We start from the raw sequence: 22736 nt of genomic DNA, 5'->3' as shown, positions 1-22736 counted from the left end.
ACTATGCAGAGCCGGTCTCTGGAGTTGACCCTGCTCACAGCATGAACCAGTCTACAGAGGAGGCTGCCAAGCCCACAGGTAGAACAGAAGAGGAGCCCTGACCAGCCAGCAGGGAGCTAACCTGTAGCTGGAGCTTCTTTCCAGCCTGGTCCCACTGCTTCAGCCCCAAATGAGCACACGGACGCTATAATAATTATAAAACTGTTGGTTGGCAGCTAGGGCTTCTTATTGGCTAGCTCTGTCTTAGTTATTAACCCATTTCTATAAATCTATGTATTTCCACATGGTCTTGGCTTACCGGAGAATGCCCAGACCTGTTACCCCCTTGTGGTCTACATTGCATCACTTGCGGTGCCTCTCTGCTTACCTTTCCCAAAATTCTCCTCATCTCCTAGCCCTGCCTATCTTCCTGCCTCTACTGGCCATTGGCCAAACGGTGTTTTATTCATCAGCCAATAAGAGGAAACATATACAGAAGGATGTTCCCCACCACTTACCAGATAGAGTCTTTGGTCAGATCTGCAATTGTCTTGCCGGATTCATCCAGGTAAATGTCTACTGTGAGATTCTTTCCTGTGTCGTGGGCTGACTCAAAGTTGGTCACACTTCGAGCTGGGATGCCCATTGCTCTCAGTGCTGAAATGACCCCAGAGAGAATGGTTAGCTTCTATGGAGGCTGAGTGACCCCTGCCCCAACTGTAGCCTACCTGTGGTCAGGATTCCAGAGAAAACCCAGCACTGGCCAAAGCATACGGGTGACTTGGTGGCAAAGTGTTGCTGGAGGATGGGCACGCTGCTGGTCCACACGTACGGGGCGGTGCCACCTTTGTAGTCTCCTGACCAGTTCCCCATCAGCACACCGTTGTTCACAGAGCACATCTGACACAGGACAGAGTGGTGTTAGCATCTCTGCTCTCCCCAGACCCTACGGCTTGTTCAGGACAGACAGAGCAATCAGAAGGGACAAGGGACACACACACTTGTTTGAGGCTAGCCTTGGCTGCATAGGGAGACTCGGGCTCTCCTTGCTGTACTTCCCCAGAGAAACCCTCACTCACTGAGCAAGAGTAAAATAAGAGTAAAATGTCAGAGAAGAGCGTCTGGCATTGTCTGTTAGGGCTGTGCCAATATGCCCATGTGAGACAGACTGTGTCAACCAAAATGATGTAATAAGGCCCCTCCATGTGTGCAGACTGTAGCCAGTTATCTAAAGAGATTTGCAAAATGCAAGCCACAGTACTCTCTTCACCACATATGCTATACTTCAGAAAGTTTTTAAACAAAAAGCACATTGTGTTAACATATAGATTTATTATTATTCTATTAGAAGAAAACAGAGTTGTTGTGTGTGTGTGTGTGTGTGAGAGAGAGAGAGAGAGAGAGAGAGAGAGAGAGAGAGAGAGAGAGAGAGAGAGAGAGAGAGAGAGAGAGAGAGAGAGAGAGAGCACTCTGGAGCAGCAGTTCCAGGAGTTATGAACCATTTGATGTGGGTTCTGGGAACTAAACGTATGCCCTCTTCAAGGACAGAGAGTACTCTTAATTACTGGGCCATCCATCCATCCAGCCCCCCAAAATTTCTTTTTTGAGTCAAAATCTCAGTATGTAGCCCAGGCTTGCATGAAACTCTCAGCAATCCTCCTGCCTCAATATCCTGAGTGCTGAGATTACAGGTATGAACTACCATACACAGCTAAAAGAATATGTTTAGACTTCTGACTTTTTTTCCTTTCTTTCTTTTTCCTGTGTTGGACATTGAACCCAGCTCAGTTGGTTGGTTTGTTGGTTGGTTGGTTACTTTTTATTTTGAGAAATAGTCTTGTTATGTTACCCAGGCTACCGTTACACTTGAATTCTCCTTCCTCTGTCTCCTGAGTAACTGGATTATAAACCTATGCCACAAAGCCCAGTTAAACTCTGGGCATCTTAAATCCTGACAGGAAAATCAGGCCCAGCACCTTACCAAACACCTTCATCTGGACCTGGAAGTGAAGGACAACTAACATTGACATGGGGACCCGTCACCTGAGCATCTGGTAGGACAAAGGAACTGACTGTCCCAGGGGTTTCTGCTCGGCTCTATCCTGGCTGCCAATAAGGCCTACTTAAGTTGCTGTCAATCTGGACCCTGTACTGGACCCAACGGCTTCCACAGGGTTACCCCCCCCCTCTCTCACACACACACACACACACAGACAGCAGTGATCCCTCCCCTATCAGTTTCTTTTGCCTCTCAGTTCTCTTTGAACTCCATGGATTCTGCTGCAGCTTCTTCGACATTTTTGTGACCATTGTATAACTTATGTCTGTACATACATACATTCATACATATATACATATGTGTAGATATATTTACTATGTGATGTGTAATCCAACAGTGAATATTAGTAAGACTGAAATAAAACAACCTATGTTTGCCTTGGCTGTCAAACCAGGACTATTCAGTATGTTGCTAAGGAAACTGACATAGCTTGTGAATTTGTTGTTATTCAATAACTTACATAGTGTACAATGTTCATCCCAGCTGCAGCCAGGCTTGCAGGGAGAGAGAGGACCTTGAATATTTTTATACCATCTTGTAGACTGGAAAAGCCATTTTCCTAGGGTCAACTTAGAAGTGGCAAAGTTGACCTTCTGAACTCAGATCGGAGAACCTGTGCTCAGAAGGACAATGGTAGACAGTACAATCCTTGATAGTTTTGACTGCAGCCACAGCTCCCTGTGTGTTTCATGGAGAGCAGCTTACTGTGTGTGGGAAAACCTAAAGTGGCTGAGCAGGTATTGATGGACTACAACAGCAGTTACTCTATAGACTTCTAGGAGCCTGGAAGTAGATCTGGCCTCTCCACATACCATAGTGCAAATGGCCCTGGACACAGACACTGGGCTGTGTAGTTCATGGGGATCCAGGTTGTCCAACAGATAGATGCAGCAGTCCAGAATGTTCTCCTCAAACTGTCATGAAGAGGGAGAAAGAGTCATCAAGATTCTGCTCTGTGTCAGACACTATCCCACTCAATCTAATTTTCATTGCCTTGAAGGATAACTCATCTCCCAAGTGAGGGAACTTGCCCACAGTCTCCTAAAGATCCTCCACATTCCACAGTAGAAGCCACTAAGCAGCCAGACACATGACAACAGTTAAGTACATTCAAAGGCTCACAGAGCACAGCTATTGAAAGACAAACACAGTGGATTGGGAAGATGCTTCAATGGGTAAAATGCACACATGTACAAGGAGGTATACAAGGCTTTAGTACCATGAGGGAAATTCCTTAGTTATCAAGTTAGAGAAATGAAGCAAGCTGCCAAGCTGTGTTCAAGAAATATTAGCTCAACTTGGTTTGTATTAGTAATAAAAAATGAATGCTGGGGTGGTAGAGAGATGGCTCAGTGGTTAAGAGTACTTGTTGCTCTTGGAGAGGACCTGAGTTCAGTTCATAACACCCACATGGTGGCTTATAGCCAGTTCCAGGATATCCAATGCCCTCTTGTGGCCTCTACAGGCACCAGGCAAGCACATAGTGCACAGACATACACACAGTCAAAATAAGACAAGTAAATACATTAAAAATAAAGAATAGGATAGGCAGGTTGGTTTACTGGGTTATCAGGCTCCACCCCATGGAAAGAGAGAACAGACTCTTGAGAGTGGTCCTGATCCGGGCGTTGGTGGCGCACGCCTTTAATCCCAGCACTCGGGAGGCAGAGGCAGGTGGATCTCTGTGAGTTCGAGGCCAGCCTGGTCTACAAGAGAGTGGTCCTGACCTACACACACACACACACACACACATACACACACACACACACACACACACACACACACACACATGGGATATGTGCATGTAGGGTAAAAGGTACAAGCATACTTCCAGTTTTGAAAACTTACCAAACCCATCAATCTCTGGGCTTGGTGAAATCTCACCAACCCCCAACCTGGAAATCTCCACCCTGGAAAATTCCACCCCGCAAAAACCCTATATAAGCCTGTCTCCTCCTCTTTTCCCTGCTGCTTTTCTCCTGAGCAGAGGCAGCCATCCTCTTGTGTCTCCCCCAATAAATCTCTTGTGTGAGGTTTGTTGTGTGGTGTGGCTTTGTGGTATTCCTTGGCTCCTGACTGCCAGGATATATTTCCCTTCAGAACTGTAACACTTGCATTGGGAACCGTCCCCCTCCCCTGAGCTGTAACACTTGAATTGAGAAGCCTCCCTGCTCTCAGAGCTGTAACACTTGCATTGGGAAACCTCTTCCCCCAGAGCTGTAACACTCGCATTGGAGGAAACCTCCCCAAACCCAGAGCTGTAATACTTCCATTGGAGGGAACCTTTCCCCTCAGAGCTGCAACACCTCCACTGGGGAAGCCTTTCCCCTCAGGGCTGTAATATTTACAGTGTACCCACACACAACACATGTAAAACAAATGTTTAAAAGAAGGAAATACTCTAAACTGAGTCATCACCAAGGAAAACTGACACTTTGTTTTATGTACTGCAGTTTCTTTTTTGGTCTTCCTCCTCCCCACTCACTGATTGCTACAGGGTCTTTGTTTTTGTTGTTTTTAATTGATGCAGGGTCTATGTAGCCCTGGCTGTCCTGGAGCTTACTATATACAACAGACTGGCTCCATCCTCACAGAGATCTGCCTGCTTCTGCCTCCTGAGTGCTGGTATCAAAGGCTTGGGCCACTGTGCCCAGTTCACATTGGTGCATTGAGACAATATCTTTCCACTTACCCTAGACAGGCTTCAGATCCACCCTCTCCTGTGTTTACATCACAGGCATGTGCCGATAAACATGGCCCCACGTATTTCCTAAGTCTCTTGTGAACAGCATGACTAGGATAGAACCAGGGCCTCACACAAGCTTGGCTCTCAGTGTCCAGCTCAGTTCAGGCCTGAGTTAGTTTTTAATCCCGTTTAAGCAGTTTTAACTACGATACAGTGAACATCCATGAGGTCTGTCCATGGAAGGGATATGTGTTGGTTATGTTGTAACCAATGGGAAAGAAGGCAAAACAAAAGAGGCAAATAACAGCAATGGTTCAGAAAGCAGCTGCATTTGGAGCCATTTCCTGAGAAGAGTAACTCACCCAAGATTCCAGCAAAGTCTCCCAGGAGCTCCATCCTGGCAGTTTCCTTTTCCTGTCCACTGATTCAATTCCTACCCCTCCACACACACACTTTTTTTTTTTTTACTGCTCTCTTGGCCTTTCAGTCACAGGACAACCTGATGCACCATGCTGCACACAAAGCGAACACCCTGCTGACTGGAAGTCCCTCCTTCACTGTGTCTCCTCTGTTCTAGCCTATGTGTCAGAGCCCAGGACGGGAGGCAGTTTTGAAGAGGGGCATTTCCCAGAGCACCTTTTTTTCTGTGGAGTTCAAGAGGAGGACTTGCAATCTCTGATGCCATGAAGCTGACACAGTGGACTTGTTAGCCATCGAGCTTGTGCCCATCTGTGTTACTACTCATCATACCTGCCTGCACCAAGACACCCACCCTGCTCCCCAGGAGAGCTTTCTGCACCCAAGTCTTCCAAACGTCTCCCAGCCACACTAACGGTCACCGGGTGTCCCTGTAAGGACTTGTTGAATGATTCCCGGGTAAACGCACTGGAATATAGGGGATCAGAGAGAGCAGAGGATAAGAAAGGCACTGGTGGACTCTGAACAAGGGACCTCTGGCTCACACCGCTTCTCCTGTGGGGACTGTGGAGCTTAGTGTCCTCTCAGGCCAGCTTCATGCTTCTGAGTCTTCAGTTTTTCAGCAGAAGTGAACCCTCCCCCTTGCTCCACAGCCTTTGTCTGATGACCCCTAAGAAAAAAGCATGCATGGGGCATCCAGAAGAAGACAGCCAATTACCTGACCAAAGGTCCAGGGCTTCTCTTTAATTTGTTTGGCGAAGCCCATGTAGATATAGCCAGTGTCATTAAGGATGTACTCTTCCCGCTCCTCCTCGCTAGGCAGGTAAACGGTGTCATCTGGAGCGAGACCATACACATGTGGATTATTGACTAACCCTGACACAGAGGCAGGAATACCACAGGGTTGGGACAACAAATGTTGGGGGAATGGGTACAGGAAGCAGGAAGGGTCACAACAACACATTATACATTGAAAATGCAAACAGCCAGAGGTAGCTCTCAGGTCTTTGACACCAGCACTTGGGAGGCAGAGGCAGGGGGGTCTCATAGAGACTCTCATTGATGAGAGTTCTAGGACAGCCAAGGCTACATAGAGACACTTTATCTCAAAAACAAAAACAAAAAACTTCCAAAAGGGCATCCTGAGTGTGAGAAGAGATCAGAGCAGAGACTGTCTGAGGTGTCTCTCCTCCGGGGTTTCTGGAACAAAGCTGATGAATTTTTAGAAAGGAGGACACAACTAAGTGGAAAGGGAAAAAAAGTGTGTGGGACTGGAGGAAGTTGGGGGAGGAGGGTGAATACCATCAAGATAGCTACACAAGGCTCAAAGAACTAATTAAGATGAAAACAAAAATTCTAAATAAAAAACGAGTGACATTTGTACAAAGGCTCCAGGGTAGCCAGGAGGGGATGACCTGAGAGGAAGAGCCAAGTGTGAAGCTGAGAGGAGCCACTTATGGCTCCCAGCAGCCCCTGAGCAGGGCTGGAAGCAGAAGCTGGCTGGGTCTGGCAAGGCAGGGAGGATAAGCTAAGAGGGCAGAGGAGTTGTGCACTCAGAGGCTTGGCCACAGAGGCTCTTCCGGGCATGCACTGCAGCTGGGCGGAGTCCTCCGGCTGGTTTAAGAACAGAGAACAGCTCTGGACTCTGTGCTGCAGACCCGGTGTAAGCATGGGCGTTTGATGAGTCACACAAGACATGCGAGCAGAGGCACACACTCCACAGCAGAGCTGATGTCTGAGTTACCTGCACACCATGGATTGAAGATAAGCAAGAACACCCCAGCGTTATAACTGTTCATGTGCAGACTGTACTGTCCCACTACGGCGTCGGCAGCGCTGATGATAGACAGTGTGACCTGCGTGAAACACAAGACGTGGTGGACACACTCTTCCCTGACTCAGCTCCCAGAAGAATCAACAGACCTGACAAATCATCCTCACCAGGGGTACCCCACTGGGAAAAGATGCAACCCACGAGGCAGCAAGGTTTAGAAAGTCTCCTGAAGTGCCTGTTAAACAAGCTTTGTTCCCTTCATCCCTGAATGGAGCCATTGCTACCTACCACCAGATCATGGGCCAGGTCCTGTGGCTGTAATATAAGGAGCCTGGTCTAGCATCCAGAGCTTCAGGAGCAAAACAAATGTCGGCTCCTGCTCTCTACAGGGCATGGGTGCTGCTCAGCAGTAGAACACTTGCCTAGCATGCTGGAAACCCCAGATCGCATTCCAGCCCTGCAGTACCGTACACAGGCATCTGCAAGGGCATCCCCTACTGCCATCCAGTGCCCTAGTGTAGGCAGTGGCTGGGTAGAAAATTAAGACTTAGACATTACTGCACTTACAGTTGCACTAAGAATTCTATTTTCCATCATTGCGCACAACCTAGGGTCTTCTAATCTATGAGATACTTGTTATTTAAAGGTGTCTTCTAAGCCAGATGGTGGTGGTGCACGCCTTTAATCCCAGCACTAGGGAGGCAGAGGCAGGGGGATCTCTGTGAGTTTGAGGCCAGCCTGGTCTACAGAGAGAGTTCCAGGACAGGCTCCAAAGCTACACAGACAAACCCTGTCTCAAAACAAACAAACAAAAACAGAAACAGAAAAAGAAGGTATCTTCTAGGAGCAATGGCTGCCAATCCCAACACTAGCTCTGTCTTCTACTAGCTGAATGGTGTTAGCTACTTTCTTAATTTCTCATGTCCATCAGTTTCCTTGCTTGGAACCTTGCTAACTCCTACACTCCCTGGAGTGTTTGCGGGAATTAAATGAGCAACACATACACAAGGCAGTAAAAAGGAAAGTAAGTCTCTTGGAAGACAGAGGATGTCCTCCCTCAATCCACAGTGGCATTTGGCTCCTTGATTAGGGGCTGTTCCATGAGAAAGTATTCCTGAACACACGCAGGACAGTTGGGACAAAGTCCCATTCCCCAGTACTCAGCTGGGTTAGTAAGAAGACCTTTCCTGTTGTGTCCCAGCTCAGATTAGAACCCTCGACATCATTTATTATCAAGCAAACACAGGAAGCCAGCCTTCCATGGTATAGGTAATGTCAGACACCCAGACCTGTGCAGGGTCCTACATATGTGTTCACATGTTTAAAGAAAAAACAAGCTGGAGAGAAGGCTCATTAGTTAAAGACCTGTACTGCTCTTACAGAGGACCCAAGTTCAATTCCCAGCACCTATATCAGGCAGCTCACAACTGCCTTTAACTCCAACTATAGGGGACCCAGTGCCTTGGGCTCCTGACTCACATGGACATACCACAGACACACACAGACACGAAGGCAGGCAGGCAGGCAGGCAGGCACACACACACACACACCTATTAAAAGCAAAGAATTACATATTAAAAAAACTTTGCATGGATATTAAAAATTCACTTCCTTCATGGGTATTATAAAAACAAACAATTTTAAATAAAAAAATTAAATAACACCTTTTGAGTGAAGAAATTTAGCCCATGCCCAATCCCATTCCCACCTCTGCAGCTGCCATTCCTACCATCTCCATAACCAAAACTGAGGTTCCTCAAGAAGGAGACTGAAGCAAAGGCCTTCTCCCAGAGAGGCTGTCATTAATCCCTGGAAACACAAAACACTGCTGCAAAGTGGGGATTGGAGCCCGGGTTCTGGCCAGAAAGAAGGAAGGAAAAGAAGCACGTGGAGGGCTGAAGACCAGGGTCCACTCACTCATTTGCCAGCTGTAAATTCTGCTTCTAGAAAACCCGAAGACCATTGCCCTTTTTAAGTCTTGGAATTAACTTAGCAATGGAATCTGTAGGCTACTCCCCCAAGAAAGTATCCATAAACCGGTTGAGGGATCTAGCTAGGTGGGGGTCATAATTGGCAGTGACTTTCCAACCCTGGGAAGACAGACAGACATCTTCACGATGGATGTTGAAGAAGCCATCTGCGGCCCACACACCTGAGCAGGCTGCGTGTGTGTGTGTGTGTGTGTGTGTGTGTGTGTGTGTGTGTGTGTGTGTGTGTGTGTGTGTGTGTAGGAACACTGACGAAGCCGTCACACTCTGTTAAGAGGAGATAAGAAGCAAAAAGCGCCCCCATATGCTTTTGAGTTTAAACAAAAAGCTGGAGGTAAGAATGGACAACTGCATTTGTAGGAAGAAGTGTTGTTATTTCTCTTTTCCTCTCTCTCCCCATCTCCCTCCCCCACCTCTCTCTGTATGTATAGCCCTGGCTGTCCTGAAACTCACTACATAGACTAGGCTGGCAGAGAACTCAGAGGTCTGCCTGTCTCTGTCTCCCAAGTGCACCACCATGACAGTCCCTGCTATGTTATTCTCACTAATTTTCCTCTGTTCGTCTCCTCCGGTGAACATAAACGGCTGGTCCGACCGCTGTGTGCTATGGGCGAGCAAGAACCTGAGGCACCGGAGTGATGGCTGCTGGTGGTCAGCAGCCGGGTACACTGGGAAGCAAGGAAGGGGTAGACAGGAGCTATCCAGAATCCACCAGCAGGTAGCCCGGCACAACGGCCCTCACCTTTGAACCGGACTGTTTGGCAATTTTCACCTGCCAGCCCTGAGAACGGAAGGATGTCATCGGATCGAGCTCCACATAGGGGGATGAATTTTTTCCTGGAAACACCAACGGGGAAGTGAGTCTTGACATCGGCCCAAGCATCTTTGCCCACTCACCAAGTCCTGCTGCTCCTTCCCGGTTCCTGGAGTGCAGCCCTCTACCTAGGCTGTACTGTCTGCTCAATTAGGCAAGGCTACCCCCTCTCCTTCTACACCCTTGCCTATAACCCCAGAGCCTCAGTCTCAGTCCTCCCTTGCATTTCACTATCTGCTTTGTTAAACTGTTTAGCCCTGGCCAGTATAGTTGATACAACATGCATTAAACTAATGATCTTCCTGCCACAATGCAGTGTGTGTGTGTGTGTGTGTGTGTGTGTGTGTGTGTGTACAGCGTGTGTGGATGCCATAGGTCAACACTAAATGTCTTCCTCAGTCCCTCTCCACCTTGTTTTCTGAGACAAGGTCTCTACTCCATCTGGGTCTCACCTACTAGCCTAAGCTGGCTGGCCAGTGAGCTCCAGGGATCAGTCTATCTACAGCTCCACCAAATACGCACCATATTGCTTGGCTTTCACGTGAGTGCTTGGGGACCTAAACTCAGGTCCTCATGCTTGTGTGTGAAAGGCACTTCACTGATGGACTGTCTCTTTAGGCCCTTAGTGTAGTGCTTTTGGTAACTATTATGGTTTATCTCAAGCCCACAGAGGTACAGTGTCAGCAAACAGTGCTGTGATTCATTTCTAGAATGTGTTCCAGATCGCTCTAGAACAGCTGCCTTACTTGCTGGCCCTCTCTCTGCTCTGATCCTTCCCTGGCCATCTCCACTGATTGGCCAAGGAATACATCAACCTCGCCAGAGTGATTATTCAGTTCCCAGTCCATTGTTCATGTGGGGAAACTGAGGCTTAGGGAGCAAAGTCACTCTTGGACACAGCATACTCATAGGCCTCGTGGTCCCACCCTCGACCCTGCTTCTGGGGCTGAGGCCTCACCAGTAGAGAATTCCAGCTTCATTTCATCCTGAGGTTGGAGAGGTCTATTTAGTGTCACCTTCAAGTTGAATATCTGTCCACGCCTGAGCACCAGCTTGTCAATCTGGAACGCCGATGTGTGGTGAGCGGCAGTGTTCTCCGTTTTCTTCCAGTTCACAGAGGAAACCTCCAGCGCTGTAAGCACATGGCGTATGGGAAGACATGGGGCTGCCTCCTAACTCTGATAGTTCAGGAAGGAGGAGAAGGGTCTGATGGGGGCTGTCCTTCCATGTATATGTTTCTCTTATTGTCGGATGAATAAAACTCTGTGTGGCTAGTGGCCAGGCAGGAAGGATAGGCGGGGCTGCCAGAGGAGGAGAATTCTGGGAAGTATAGGCAGACAGGGGTTGCCATGTAGCCGGCAAACAAGTAACAGCTCCGGGCCCTTCTCCAGTACGCCAAGACCACGTGGAAATACATAGATTAATTGAAATGGATTAATGATTAAGACAGAGCTAGGCAATAAGAAACCCTAATACTGACCAACCATATTATAATTAATGTAGCGTCTGTGTAGGGCAAGGTGGCTGCGGAACCAGGCAGGAAATCCCGTAACAGGGCCGCCTATTGTACCCCTGCAGGCCATAATAATCTGAGATTTTGTTTCCTACATATAAAATGGGTGTGTGCATACTGGTCTTACAGGATTGCAGGCTGTTGAGCTGAGAGAGAGAAGCCGTACGTAGTCCTGCGAAGCACTCCTACTAGTAGCTGTTAAGTAGTTCTCCCAGTGCTCAACCTCCCAGCTTTGTAAACTGGTCCACAGACACTGGAGGGAAGAGGGACAGGAGCATCCCTTGACTGCTTCCCGTTCTTGTCAGCCCAGCCTGTAGACCAGGCTGGCCTTGAACGTACAGAGATCCACCTGTTTCTGCCTCCCGAGTGCTGGGATGAAAGGTGTGCACCACCACTGCCTGGCATTTTTTGTTTGTTTTTAATTGTATAGTTTGAAGTGAGAAAGACCCACCCTAAACGTGGATGGCACCTTGCAGTGACTGTGGGGGCAAACTGCTTACTTTCAGGTCATGCTGGCAAACTCTGTTCACATTTTCAAGCTGCTGCTACCACCATTCTAGGCTGATAAGAGAACTCATTCTTTGGCTTCTGGCATGGACTAAGATCAATAACTGTCTGGGAATCCTCCAGGCTTCAAATGCTAGCCTGGGATGGTGAGACATCTAGACTCCTGGCCTGAGCAGCTATTGGGCTTCCAACCTCCCCAATGTGAAAATCACTACTGTTAAACTGTCTATGTAAGCCAATGTAATAAATACCCTTTTAAACGTACATTCATTGTATCAGTCCTTTCCTAGAGAACCCCAGGGTACACACTACCTAGTTTACAATCTGGCCATTTTCCTGAGGATTTATTTCTCCCTTCAACAAGCTGCCTGGTCCAGGAAACTACATCTTTTTTTTCAAGCTGTTGTCTTAGAGTTTCTTTCTTTTATTTTTTTAATGATTTACTTGTTTTTATTTCATGTTCATTGGTCTTTTTCATGCATGTATATCTGTGTGAAGGTGTTGAATCACCTGGAACTGGAGTTACAAACAGTTGTGAGCTGCCATGTGGGTGGTGGGTATTGAACCTAGGACCTCCGGGAAGAGCAGTCAGTGACCTTAACAACTGAGCCATCTCTCCAGCCCCTTAGTAGGGTTTCTATTGCTGTGATGAAACACCATGACCAAAGCAACTTGGGGAGGATAGGATTTATTTGGCTCACATATCCACAGTCATAGTTCATTTTGGGATGCCAAGGCATGATCTTAAACCCAGCAGGAACCCGGAGGCAGAAACTGATGCAGAGGCCGTGGAGAAGTGCTATTCCCCGGCTTGCTGCTCGTGGCTTGTTCAACCTGCCTCTTATAGATCCCAAGACCACCTGACCAGAGGAGGCGTCATCCACAATGGACCACCAATCATTAATTAAGAAAATGCCTTACAGCCCTGCCTACAGCTTGACTTGATGGGAATATTTTCTTAGGTGGAGTTCCCTCCTCCCAAATGACTCTAGCCCGTGTCAAACTGACATACACAAGTCGGCACAGCTGTCCCCAGTCATTGGCAAGGCACTTCCGCGGACGTGTCTTTTATTATGACTGAGGAAACCCAAAGCCACACTGCTAACCAGCGTGTGACACACTCCAACATTAGCCATCTTTCTGAACAGCAGATCCCTCCCAGCATACACTCTCTCTGGCAAGCCCCGGGTCCCGCTGTGCTCCTCCTCCGAGTGTGGACAAGTGTCCAACCATCTGGAGAATCAAGGTGGCCTAGGGGCTATGAAGAGTCATGTTTTCCATTCAATGCCCTTTTCAGAGCTCCAAAGTAGTCATTCCTTGCCTGACCCATGGCTCTACATCCAGAAAGCAGCTGCATAACGCTGGATTCCAGCTCACAGAGGGCGCTACCTGAGGCCAGCGTGAGGGAGGGAGTGAAAAGAGGACAGGCATCCTTACTCTGTCAATTGTTGGAGGAATCTGAAACCACTGTGTATCTGAAACTCTGGCTTTCGCCAATGAATAAGACAGCAAGCCGTGGATTAGGTAGAAGGACAGAGGCTGGACAGTAGCAGGTGCACAGAAGGCCAAGATGCCATTGTATAGATTTTACCCACTCACCATTACTGGTGTCCATGGTCCTGCTGCCTCTCTCTGTAGCCCTGTCAAGACTGCAGTCTGATGCCAACGGCACTGCCAGAGTCATCCCCAGAGCAGGATGTAGCCCCTTTTTATGTGGTCCTGGGGTAGATGTGACCTTGCAGAGGCTGCCAAGGGGCAAGGCTTGAGGACAATAAAACTTTAATCATCCTTCCATATCAGCCCTGAGGAGAAATCAGGAGCCGAGATGAGCCGACTTTAAAGGAAGGAGCACAGAGAATGGCGCCATGTGTCTTCTGTGACCCCAGGAACAAGTCACCAAGAGCCAGGATCCTGTGACCCTCAGGGAAACTGGGAACATCTTTACTTACTTCACAGCTTTATTTTTTTAAATAAAGATGCCTAATATTTCTATTTTTGTTTATACTTTGAACATATAATGTACACACATGATTCGGGATTTTTCCAGTGTACCCAGCTACCAATTATCACTCTCTTTTAGATCTTGGCAGATGTGCTGTGTTTACTGAGGAGACAGTATGTGCATGCATTCCTCGAAACAAACATGCAGACATGTTCTGAATCCATAGTGAGGCCTGGGGGTGCCAGACACAATGCTGTCCCCATGTGGCTAAGTCAGACATTCCTCCCACAGGGCCTTCCTTTCAGGGCTGCAGGGGAAGGCTTTCACATAGGCCATCCATCCTACAGTGTGTTTATAGGAAGAACCGCGGGCCTGAACCGCGGGCCCTGTGGAAACACTGGTCCAAACATGCCCAGATGTGTCTCATGGACATCCATTCTCTGCTTGCCTCAAGGGTACCTATACGCTCTTTTGTTTGATTGGGTGTGTATTTTTGTGTGCATGTATGTATGTGTATGTAGGTTTTCACTCACCTGTACATGCTATGTGCTGGTTACACTAGCTTCTGCATATATGTCTGGAGGCCAGAGGTTAACATCCAGTGTTTCATTCTAAAATTATCCACCTTAAAAACGTTTTGTGTTTGTATGTGAATGCACATGTATGTGCAGGTGACCACTGAGGCCAGAAAAGGCTGTTGGAGTCCCTGGAGTTGTAGTTATAGGAGGTTGTGAGCCTCCAAGTGTGGGTGGTTGGAACCAAACTCAGGTCCTCTGCAAGAACAGCAAGCTATTATCTGCTGAGCAGCTGTCCTGCCTAACCACGTCAATGTTTGGACACAAGGTTCCTCACTGACCTGGGGCTCACTGTTTCACTGAGGCTGGCTAACCAGCAAATTGCAGGGGTCTTCCTGCCCCCCATTCTCTCCAGCACTGGGGATACCATGCCCATCTTAAATGTTTCCAGAGATTTGAACTCAGCTCCTCATGTTTGTTAGACACTTTATCCCTCAACTGTTTCCCCAACCCATGCCTGTAACTTTTTCAGAGATTTTAATTCTAATGAAAGAGCTGGTTTGACACAGCAGAGCAGGAATAGGCCCTCCTGAGCCCCAACATTAGCAAGTGCTGCTGTGTCCCTGGGAGAGTTGTCTGAGGGACTGGTGTTCAGCAATTGTCCTCACTGGGCCCCGGCTCCCTGGGTACCAGAGAGCTTAACAGCTGAGACTTGTTTCAAATTGCTCTCAAACTGATAAAGGAACAGGCTGGGCAGGCTCGATCTTCAGAGCTCTATACCCTGCTTTCGGGTCAAGCAAACCAGCAAGAGACTTATTTTTTATTTCCTCTTGTAACATCAGTGTTTAGGACCAGAATTGTGTACAACTACACTGTTCATCATTTGAAACAGAAAGGAGAGAGGCCTCTGGACAGTCCTGGCTCAGGGATCTCAGAGTTGTGTGTTAGCCAAGAAGTGCCTCGAGAAGCCTCTTGGCCTATGCAGTTCCTTTCACAAAAGAGGGACTTCTACAGGGTACCAGGGCAAGAGCAGACATCTCCACAGAAAACAGACTGTGTACCCTAAGCAAGCTACTTACTTAACTAACCTCTTTGTGCTTTTGTCTTCAGCTTCTGGAAACAAGGAGATGATGGATTTCCATGCTCCAGGCTATGAGGAAACTTCAAGGTCATGTTATCCAACAGGCTCTTGGTGCCTAGAACAGAAGACACTCTCCATAAAGGATGCTACCTTATCATTACAGGGTAGAGCCCTGTGTGGTGTTATCTAAGGAACCCAGCCAGCTTCCCTCCCTCTGCCTCCACTGACCTGGCTGTTTCCTTTACTTCGTGGCATTTCACTATTAGCAGGTGCTCAGGGCCACCTATCCTCATCTTCCCAGTCTGTTCCACAGTGAACAGAAGCTGGATATGTCCCAGGGGCTGTCACCTTCCAGAACTGCTCTTCTGGCTGTACTGGGGCCTGGTGGTAGAGCTTGGGATATCAGTCCACCCCACACCCTTGTTCTGCACATAGAAGTGACTAGGCTTGGGTCACACCGGGGGACAGAGGCTTTGGATGCATCCCCCTGGGTGCCACTGAACTTCTTAACCCTGAGATGGCAGGGTCTTGGAGGAGGTGGTGGGGTACTGGCAGGAAAGGTCTGGAAACTAACTTGCAGGTGAGAAGCAGGAGATGGAAAACACACTTAGACATGAAACCACCAGCCAGGATTGGAATTTGTCCAATTTTGCCTCTACCCCACTGCTGGGCTCATGTTCAGAGAGTTTGCTCAGGACTGAGTATGTGAAGAGGCTGAATTAGCTAAGATAAGAGGCTACGCCTCGGAGGGCCGCGGCAACTGTGTGCCTGGCCAGGGCCTGGGGGACAGAGCTCAATGGCCCACGGGATGGACACAGGGGAAGGAACCTGGGGACACCTGAGTGAGAGCTTGTGACCCAGGTTCTTCTCCAAGAGTTGGGGACACAAGGTTCTCTCTTCCCAGATGGAAGGCCTGAGAAGGGGTGTTTCTGGGGATTCACAGCTGCTCTCCTACCCAACCTCTACACTCACCTCCCAGTTCTGAGAGAGGAGCAGCCATGGGCCTGGCAGCTATCCCAGTGCCACAGGAGCCCCTGGCGCCACACACTGGTTCTGGAACATAAAGATATCCTCCTGTACTTCTGACCTCCCCGTCTGTGGAGACAGGGAGGAGTTGGTAAACAGCACCCAGAGATCTCTATGAACAGTATCTTTGCTTCTTGTATCTGAACCTCTGCTTATCTCTATTCTGACTCATATGTATGTAAACAACATTACAAGAGAAAGTAAAAGATTCCAATAAACCACAACATCTCTACTCATCAGACCAGTGGTCAACAAGTCGATTGTGGAGGGCTGCCCGGGACATGCTGATCTCAGAGTTAGCCCTGCTCACAGGCCCAGCGTAGTCCCCATGTTTGCTCAGACATTTCTCCACCATCAGCCCTGTTGGGGGTCACAGCCATGCAACGGTGAACTGCGCTTTCCTCGGGGTCTCCCCTGCTGTGGGTCTGAGGCTTATGTGTCCCAGCAATTCCATTTCTAGGTGTATTCTCAATAGAGTTGAAGTCACATTTCCACAAAACATCTTGAATATTAATATTTGTACCAGTATTATAATAAGGCCCAAGGTGGAAACAACTTTGTTCAACACAAGATCAAATGGTCTACTTGCAAGGTAGCGTGGGATTGAGCCACAGAAAGGAATGGTATTAAAATGTGCTACATTAATAATGAGCTTTAGAAGCAGCATTTTAAGTTAAAAAAAGTTAGATGAAAAAACTCCACTGTATAAAATATTTAGAGTAGGCAAATCCATAGAAACAGAAACATTTGTAATTAGCAGGGACTGGAGTGGAGGCGTGGGACAGAGGGTACTGCTGATGGATAAGGCTTTGAGTAGTGAAAGATGTTCTGGAATTAATGATGGCTGAAAATCTTGTGGCTATACTAATAAAAAAAAACCCTGCTGGGCTGCACCCTTTAAATATAAGTAAAAAACAAGAACAGAAAGTGGTAGTAACTGCCCCGTCAAGGCCACAGGCTGTAGAACCCGATGTCAAATGTTCTGAAGCAAACAAAACTCAAGCCACAATCCAGGATGCACATCAGAAAGGCAAATATTGTCTTGTGGTTTATTCTTTCTGCAGAAGAACCACCCTCTGCTACAAAGACGTGAACACTGCCTGTCTTCTCTGGTGATTCCAGAGAACAATTCACCCTCCCTGTAGACAAAGATCTTGATCCTGTGGTTTTCCCAATCTGTGGACTAGCCGGTATCAAGCATCTGTATGCATTCAGCAGGTGTCTAGATGGGAGGCAGAGTCCCTTCTGGACAATGCCTGGGCCAAGATGGACTTTGGAACTATGTGATGGCTTTCCCAGAGAGACCGTACCAGTGATTCTCAGTGACCTTCAATGCTTAGTCTTTTCTTTTTTAAAGACCTATTTTATATGCACAACTGTTTTTCGTTTGCTTTGGTCTTTAAAGATTTATTTGTTTATTGTGTATCCAGTGTTCTGTCTGCAGGCAGGCCAGAAGGGGGAATCAGGTCTCATCATAGATGGCTGTGAGCCACCATGTGGTTGCTGGGAATTGAACTCAGGACCTCTGGAAGAACAGCCAGTGCTCCTAACTCTCTGAGCCATCTCCCCAGCCCCCTATGCACAACTCTTTTGTCTGTGCATGTGTGTGCCTGGTATTAGCAGAGGTCAGAAGAGGGCATCAGATGTGATAGCACGAAGAGTTACAGATAGGTGTAGACCATCGTGTAGGTGTAGAAACTGAACCCAGGACCTCTGCAAAATCAGCTAGTGCTCTTAAGTGTTGAGTCATTTCTCCAGCCCACTTGCTTGGTCTTGACTGGTGCCTGGCCCACATGAGAACACACTTCATGGGGCCTTGAATGGCTTTCTTCTTTGTCACTGGTAGAGCGACTGGATCAGAACAATCCATCACATGGGGAAGTGGGGAGTGACGAGCTTCTGAGACTCAATAGTTCTTTTCACTGGGTCTCTCTGGGCTTGGTTTGCTGATGTAGGAGGCAAGACTGGGCTGAAGATTAAGAAGCTGGCTTGGGCCGGGCGGTGGTGGCGCACGCCTTTGATCCCAGCACTCGGGAGGCAGAAGAGGCAGGCGGATCTCTGTGAGTTCGAGGCCGGGCTGGTCCGACAGCCTCCAAAACAATACAGAGAAACCCTGTCTCGTAAAACAAAAAACAAACAAACAAAAAAAAAGAAGCTGGAGAAAAACAGACTGGACTGACACTCTTTCAAGGACTCATTCGCTGTGTGATGTTGGACAAGTTACTCCATCTGCTCCTGAGGCTTGGTTTCCTCACCTAAGATGAGAACACCAGAGCATCTTCCAAATGGAGTGGTCAGGAGGTTTTAATAAGTCAAAGTGGGCTAAGCACACAACGGCGTTGCCTTGGTTCCCAAGAGTGTTTAAAGGATTTGGGACTAGGAGCAGAGGTTGCTGCCAGGAATGGGGCAAGTGAGGGAGTCTAAGGTTGAGCAGAGAGCAAACACGAAGACACAGCACAGCAGGAACTTGCAAACTTGCAAGCCTTTCCCTGCTAGATGCCTGGCCACTGGGGACGCCAGGACGTAGAACAGAAAAGCCACCAAGACAGCAGCTCCTGTGAGTGTTGAAGAGAGGTGAGGCCCCAGCTGGCGGAAGCAGTGGGACGGTGTCACCCGTACAGGTGAGTGTGGGAGAAAATCTCCACTTGTTGGGTCCTGGTTTAGAAGACTCACAAGGGGGGGCAGGGCTGATGATGGAGGCAGGGGCACACAGTCTCCACGCCACTACCCCATCCTGAGAACTCAGCTACTTTGCCCGCAAGGCTGGAAAGAATTAGGATTCCACACCCAGCAGCTTTAACTTACAAATAAGCATTTATTAGCCCAAGCTGTGAATTCATAGACGTGACAGACTACCTGACACAGTACACATGTTGCTTGTTTGTCTCTTCAGGAAACCCCCCCACCCCATCAGCCACCGACTCTGGGGTATATGAAGGGCCATGGCCAGGCAGGAGAACCATAACCACAACGCTTCTCAGGTACTTGACATGTTGCTGGCCAAGATCACAGTCTTCCAGGATTCACTGAGGCAGCCCCGGAGCACGAGAATCAAAGCACTGTGCCAGCGCGGAAGGGCCTGTGCTGTGGCGGTTATCTGCCTCTTACAGGGGCCAATGCTCCAACCCTCCAGGCGGTGAGGTGGTCAGGGGCCTGTGGTTGGTCTGGCATCTCCCTGTGGCTGATAGTCAAAGGCCGCACTCCCAGGCCACCCTGGAAACAGTCCTACTTGTCAGCCCACGGCTGGGCATCAAGGTCATCTTTATGGTGTGACTACCCAACCAACTGCTGTCACTGCTGCTTGCTTGCCTTCAAGGTGGGCGGGAGCTTCCTGTGGATCAGGGTGAGCCCACAGAGGATGAGGAACACCCCTCCCCACCACAAGACCTCCTGGCACTCTCCATACAGCAAGTAGCCTAAGACGGCCTGTGGGAGAGACGGCTGTGAGGGAACTGGCCTACTCTGGTAGGCTCTACCATTCCTTAGTGGCTACTTCTTCCGGCCAAAGTCTGCGGCTTCCCGACCAGCTACCGCCTTCATCAAATCAATCCACGTACTTCCGTCTCCTCTGTGGAAGTCAGGGGCTACCCCAGCTGAGCAATGAGGCCCAGCAAAGGCCAGCGGGTGGGGCCAGTTATCATCAAACCAAGCTGGGCCATCTTCCTTCCGCTTCAGGACTGGCTGGCTGGGTTTACTCCACCTTGTTGGCCTTGGACTTAACGAAAAGAACCTGTACCCGGTCCCCTCTCTCCCCGTAGCTCATGCTAGAGTACCCCAGACTTATGAGAGACGTGCCAAGGGGCTTCACATGGCCGGTGTTAGCCCAGAATGGCACTCAAGATTTCATTCCTAAGCTTTCCATGTTTCACTGCTCCTTGACTGGCGCCGGTCCAACCTCTGTTTAATGTCCTACCCTTTCCTGAACCTGAAAAAGCAGGGGCTCCCCGCTACCCCAGGACGACTCACCCAGAACCCTGGGTATGAACAAGGTCACCAGGCTACTCACCGAACTGAGTATGTTCGAAAAAGTCACTGTGACAGATGCAGCGGCCGAAGACATGGAGAAGCTGAGGCCCCGGCTAAACATGGTCCACATCAGAGAATTGGTGCTTGCCATGGCGATAAGGCCTAAGGCCCGCAAGCCAATGTTCACCTGCAGGAGAAAGTGTTTCTGTAGCCACAGCCACCATGGGCAGAGCCTTGAAAAGCCGGGGATCTTTAGGAGTCTCCTACAAAGGATATGCAGACCTTGGTGGCCTCAAATTTCTTGTAGCTGAGTAAGAAGTCTTTTGGAAAGGGAAGCCTTACAGCAGGGCATCGTTAAAGGCCCAGGGCAGCCTGCTTGCACAATGGATAATGAAAGCCTGATTGCTATGGGGAAAGACTTAAAAACACCCTCCCATGGTCTAGAGTCATTCATTCATCTCACTCTGGACCACTTCGGCCCAGATGAACACCCAAAGGGATATTATGAATGGGCTTCAAGCTTGGCAACTGCAATTCTAAGTCGCCTGAAATCTAAAGGATCAAGCAGTGCCCCGGTTCAGGCCAGAGCTGCACTCGACTCGAGCCTGTCTTAAGAAGACTCAAGAGGGCACAGACGAGGGGGCCTTCAGCCCAGCTCCCTCGGGGCAGGGGTGGGCAGCCGGTCGCCTCCCCTTAGGAGTCAGGTGCAGGATAAGGCGGGGGCACAAGGACGGGGTGGGTGTGAACGAGCTCCCCCAGGAGGTCCGGGCCCCGCTTAGGCGCCATCCTCCCCAGCCGACCGGACCGCGCCGCCCCGGGCCACACCTGGCTGCCGAAGGCCAGCTTGGCGGCGGCGGCGGCCAGGGCCCCGAAGGCGCCGGCGTACAGACAGTTGAGCACGCCCCAGAAGCGCCGCCGCATGGCGCCGGCCTGCAGACGAGCCGGGAGCTCCACGGGTGAGTCGGGGTAAGCGGCCGCCGACACGGAGGACCCCGGGGACGGCGGCCCGGCCGCCATGAGACCGGCTCGCCCGCCAGCGCCGACCGCGGCGCACGCCCCGACACCCTCCGAGAGCCCAGGAGGGCGGAGTCGGGAGGCGGAGCATGCGGAGCGGGAGGCGAATCTGCTGCTGAGGGGGATCCGGGGCCGAGAACCCGCGGCGGAGGCAGACCCGTGACTGAGGACGGCTCAAGGGGACCTGGGGCCGGCGGGGATCTGCTGGAGAGGACCCTTGCAACACTGCAGGGGACGCTGCGCCGAGGGGGACCCGCTGCCCGGAGGTGCCCGCTGTGTGAGGCGAATCTGCTGCCGACGGGAATCTGTCACAGTGCGGAAGTGAACAGGGCTGGGAGAATGGCTTAAGATCCCGGCGACCCTGGGGAACCTGCTGCGGAGGACGCGGGTGATCTGCAGTTCCACTCCTGCCACTTGGCGGGGACGGGTGCCGACAGGGCGGACGCCTGGCTTTGCAGACCGCGATTGCACCTTGAAGATGCTCCAACTGCTTCCCCATCCCTCGCGGACGCCGGGGCCGGATGCTCGAGACACAACACTGCTTGGGGGGAAAAGTGCTAAGGAAAACGCCCCGTGTCAGTCACTCTGCTGGGACCACCAGAACCACAATCACGTCTAAATCCGTGTGATGTTGCCCCCCCCCAAAAAAACTAAACTAAAAAACTAAACCATCAGTAATATTACAAGTTAATGAAATCCTAGGCAATTTATGGAGACCCCGTGTCACATAAGAGGGATGGGCAGCCGGTATGGTTGGTGGCACACACCTGTAAATCCTAGCACTCCTGAGCCTGAGGCAGGATTACTGTGAGTTCGAGGCCAGCCTGGCCAACATAGCAAGTACTGACTAGGCTAACCAAGCACTTTTTGAGACCATCTCAAAAAGTCTTTTTTTTTTCTTTAAAGTAGTAGGGTCAAGGACCTAGCTTAGTGCTTCCCTAACACATGGAAAGTCCAGAGTTCAATCCATGGTAGTGTGTGTATGTTGGGGGTACATTTCCTTAAAAAAAGTGCTTTAGAAGTGTATAGTGAGCGGGGTGTGGGGCGCACCTCAGGAGGCAGAGGCAAGTGGATCTCTGTGAGTTCGAGAGCAGCCTGATCTACACAGTTCTTGGCCAGCCAGGGCTACATAGCAAGACCCCTTTGTTTTGTAGGTTATATAAAATACAAATAATATATATGTATGAGAGTTTGATAAAAATAAAAACAACTTCACAGTACACTCCTCATTCAGCATACTATTTCCTGTTAAGGACTTTTCATGGAGATTCTTAACATGCCACATTACTTCTCATGCAGGTGGTTTTGTGGCTGAAATACAAGGATGGATTATTGGGGGGCTGGAGGCTTAGCAGTTAAGACCGATACCTGGGTAGGCAGCTTACAACCTCGGAGCACCCCACTTCCTATCTCCAGGAGATCCAGGGCTTTTTTCCTGGTCCCCATAGGCACCTG

At 49.4% G+C, this 22736-nt stretch overlaps 2 protein-coding genes and 1 long non-coding RNA gene across 7 annotated transcripts in view; 1 reads left to right on the top strand and 2 right to left on the bottom strand.

Annotated features, from left to right (window-relative positions):
• Positions 1-20446, bottom strand: part of Tgm4 (transglutaminase 4) — a 35199-nt gene extending 14753 nt beyond the window's left edge. Inside the window, exons 1-9 of one of the 3 annotated variants that reach the window (XM_040739700.1) lie at positions 20308-20446; positions 15283-15390; positions 10676-10849; positions 9646-9740; positions 6886-6997; positions 5860-5978; positions 2851-2952; positions 708-879; positions 498-636 (exon numbers count right to left, since the gene is read on the bottom strand). In XM_040739700.1, the coding sequence (XP_040595634.1) occupies positions 498-636; positions 708-879; positions 2851-2952; positions 5860-5978; positions 6886-6997; positions 9646-9740; positions 10676-10849; positions 15283-15367 (998 nt within the window). In that variant the 5' untranslated portion in view covers positions 15368-15390; positions 20308-20446. Of the gene's footprint in view, positions 1-497; positions 637-707; positions 880-2850; positions 2953-5859; positions 5979-6885; positions 6998-9645; positions 9741-10675; positions 10850-13336; positions 13540-15273; positions 15403-16247; positions 16362-20307 lie in introns of those variants that run through there. The other 2 variants (XM_040739699.1, XM_021234213.2) reach the window with 2 other exon arrangements.
• Positions 1391-16540, top strand: LOC121137475. The gene is made up of 2 exons (XR_005874711.1): positions 1391-2033; positions 15305-16540. It is a non-coding gene; the product is annotated as an uncharacterized LOC121137475 (long non-coding RNA).
• On the bottom strand, positions 16248-21674 carry Tmem42 (transmembrane protein 42). Of its 3 annotated transcripts, none has more exons than XM_040739701.1 (3): positions 21093-21674; positions 20308-20454; positions 16248-16370 (listed from the first exon to the last, which is right to left on the bottom strand). In XM_040739701.1, exons 1-3 carry the CDS (start codon positions 21282-21284, stop codon positions 16287-16289), a joined length of 423 nt encoding a protein of 140 aa, XP_040595635.1. In that variant the 5' UTR covers positions 21285-21674; the 3' UTR covers positions 16248-16286. The 3 variants fall into 3 exon arrangements, with proteins under 3 accessions (XP_040595635.1, XP_012977695.1, XP_005082350.1); XM_013122241.3 differs by lacking the exon at positions 16248-16370 and adding an exon at positions 19097-19514 and having other exon boundaries at positions 21093-21660; XM_005082293.4 differs by lacking the exon at positions 16248-16370 and adding an exon at positions 19097-19727 and having other exon boundaries at positions 21093-21362.
• Positions 21675-22736: the final 1062 nt, after the last annotated feature.

This window comes from Mesocricetus auratus, unplaced genomic scaffold (genome assembly GCF_017639785.1).
Source record: "Mesocricetus auratus isolate SY011 unplaced genomic scaffold, BCM_Maur_2.0 Super-Scaffold_100691, whole genome shotgun sequence".
Classification (NCBI taxonomy): Eukaryota; Metazoa; Chordata; class Mammalia; order Rodentia; family Cricetidae; genus Mesocricetus; species Mesocricetus auratus.
Note: the sequence above shows the minus strand (reverse complement) of the source record. Positions and strands in the feature narration are given on the sequence as shown.

Excerpts from the sequence above, each read along its gene's own strand:
- Tmem42 (XM_005082293.4), bottom strand. The coding sequence starts at position 21,284 with ATGGCGGCCGGGCCGCCGTCCCCGGGGTCCTCCGTGTCGGCGGCCGCT. Across the intron at positions 20,455-21,092 it reads AGCTGGCCTTCGGCAGCCAG|GTGAACATTGGCTTGCGGGC; the intron begins GTGTGGCCCGGG and ends TTTCTCCTGCAG. Across the intron at positions 19,728-20,307 it reads TTTCGAACATACTCAGTTCG|GCCGTCTTAGGCTACTTGCT; the intron begins GTGAGTAGCCTG and ends TCTCTCCCACAG.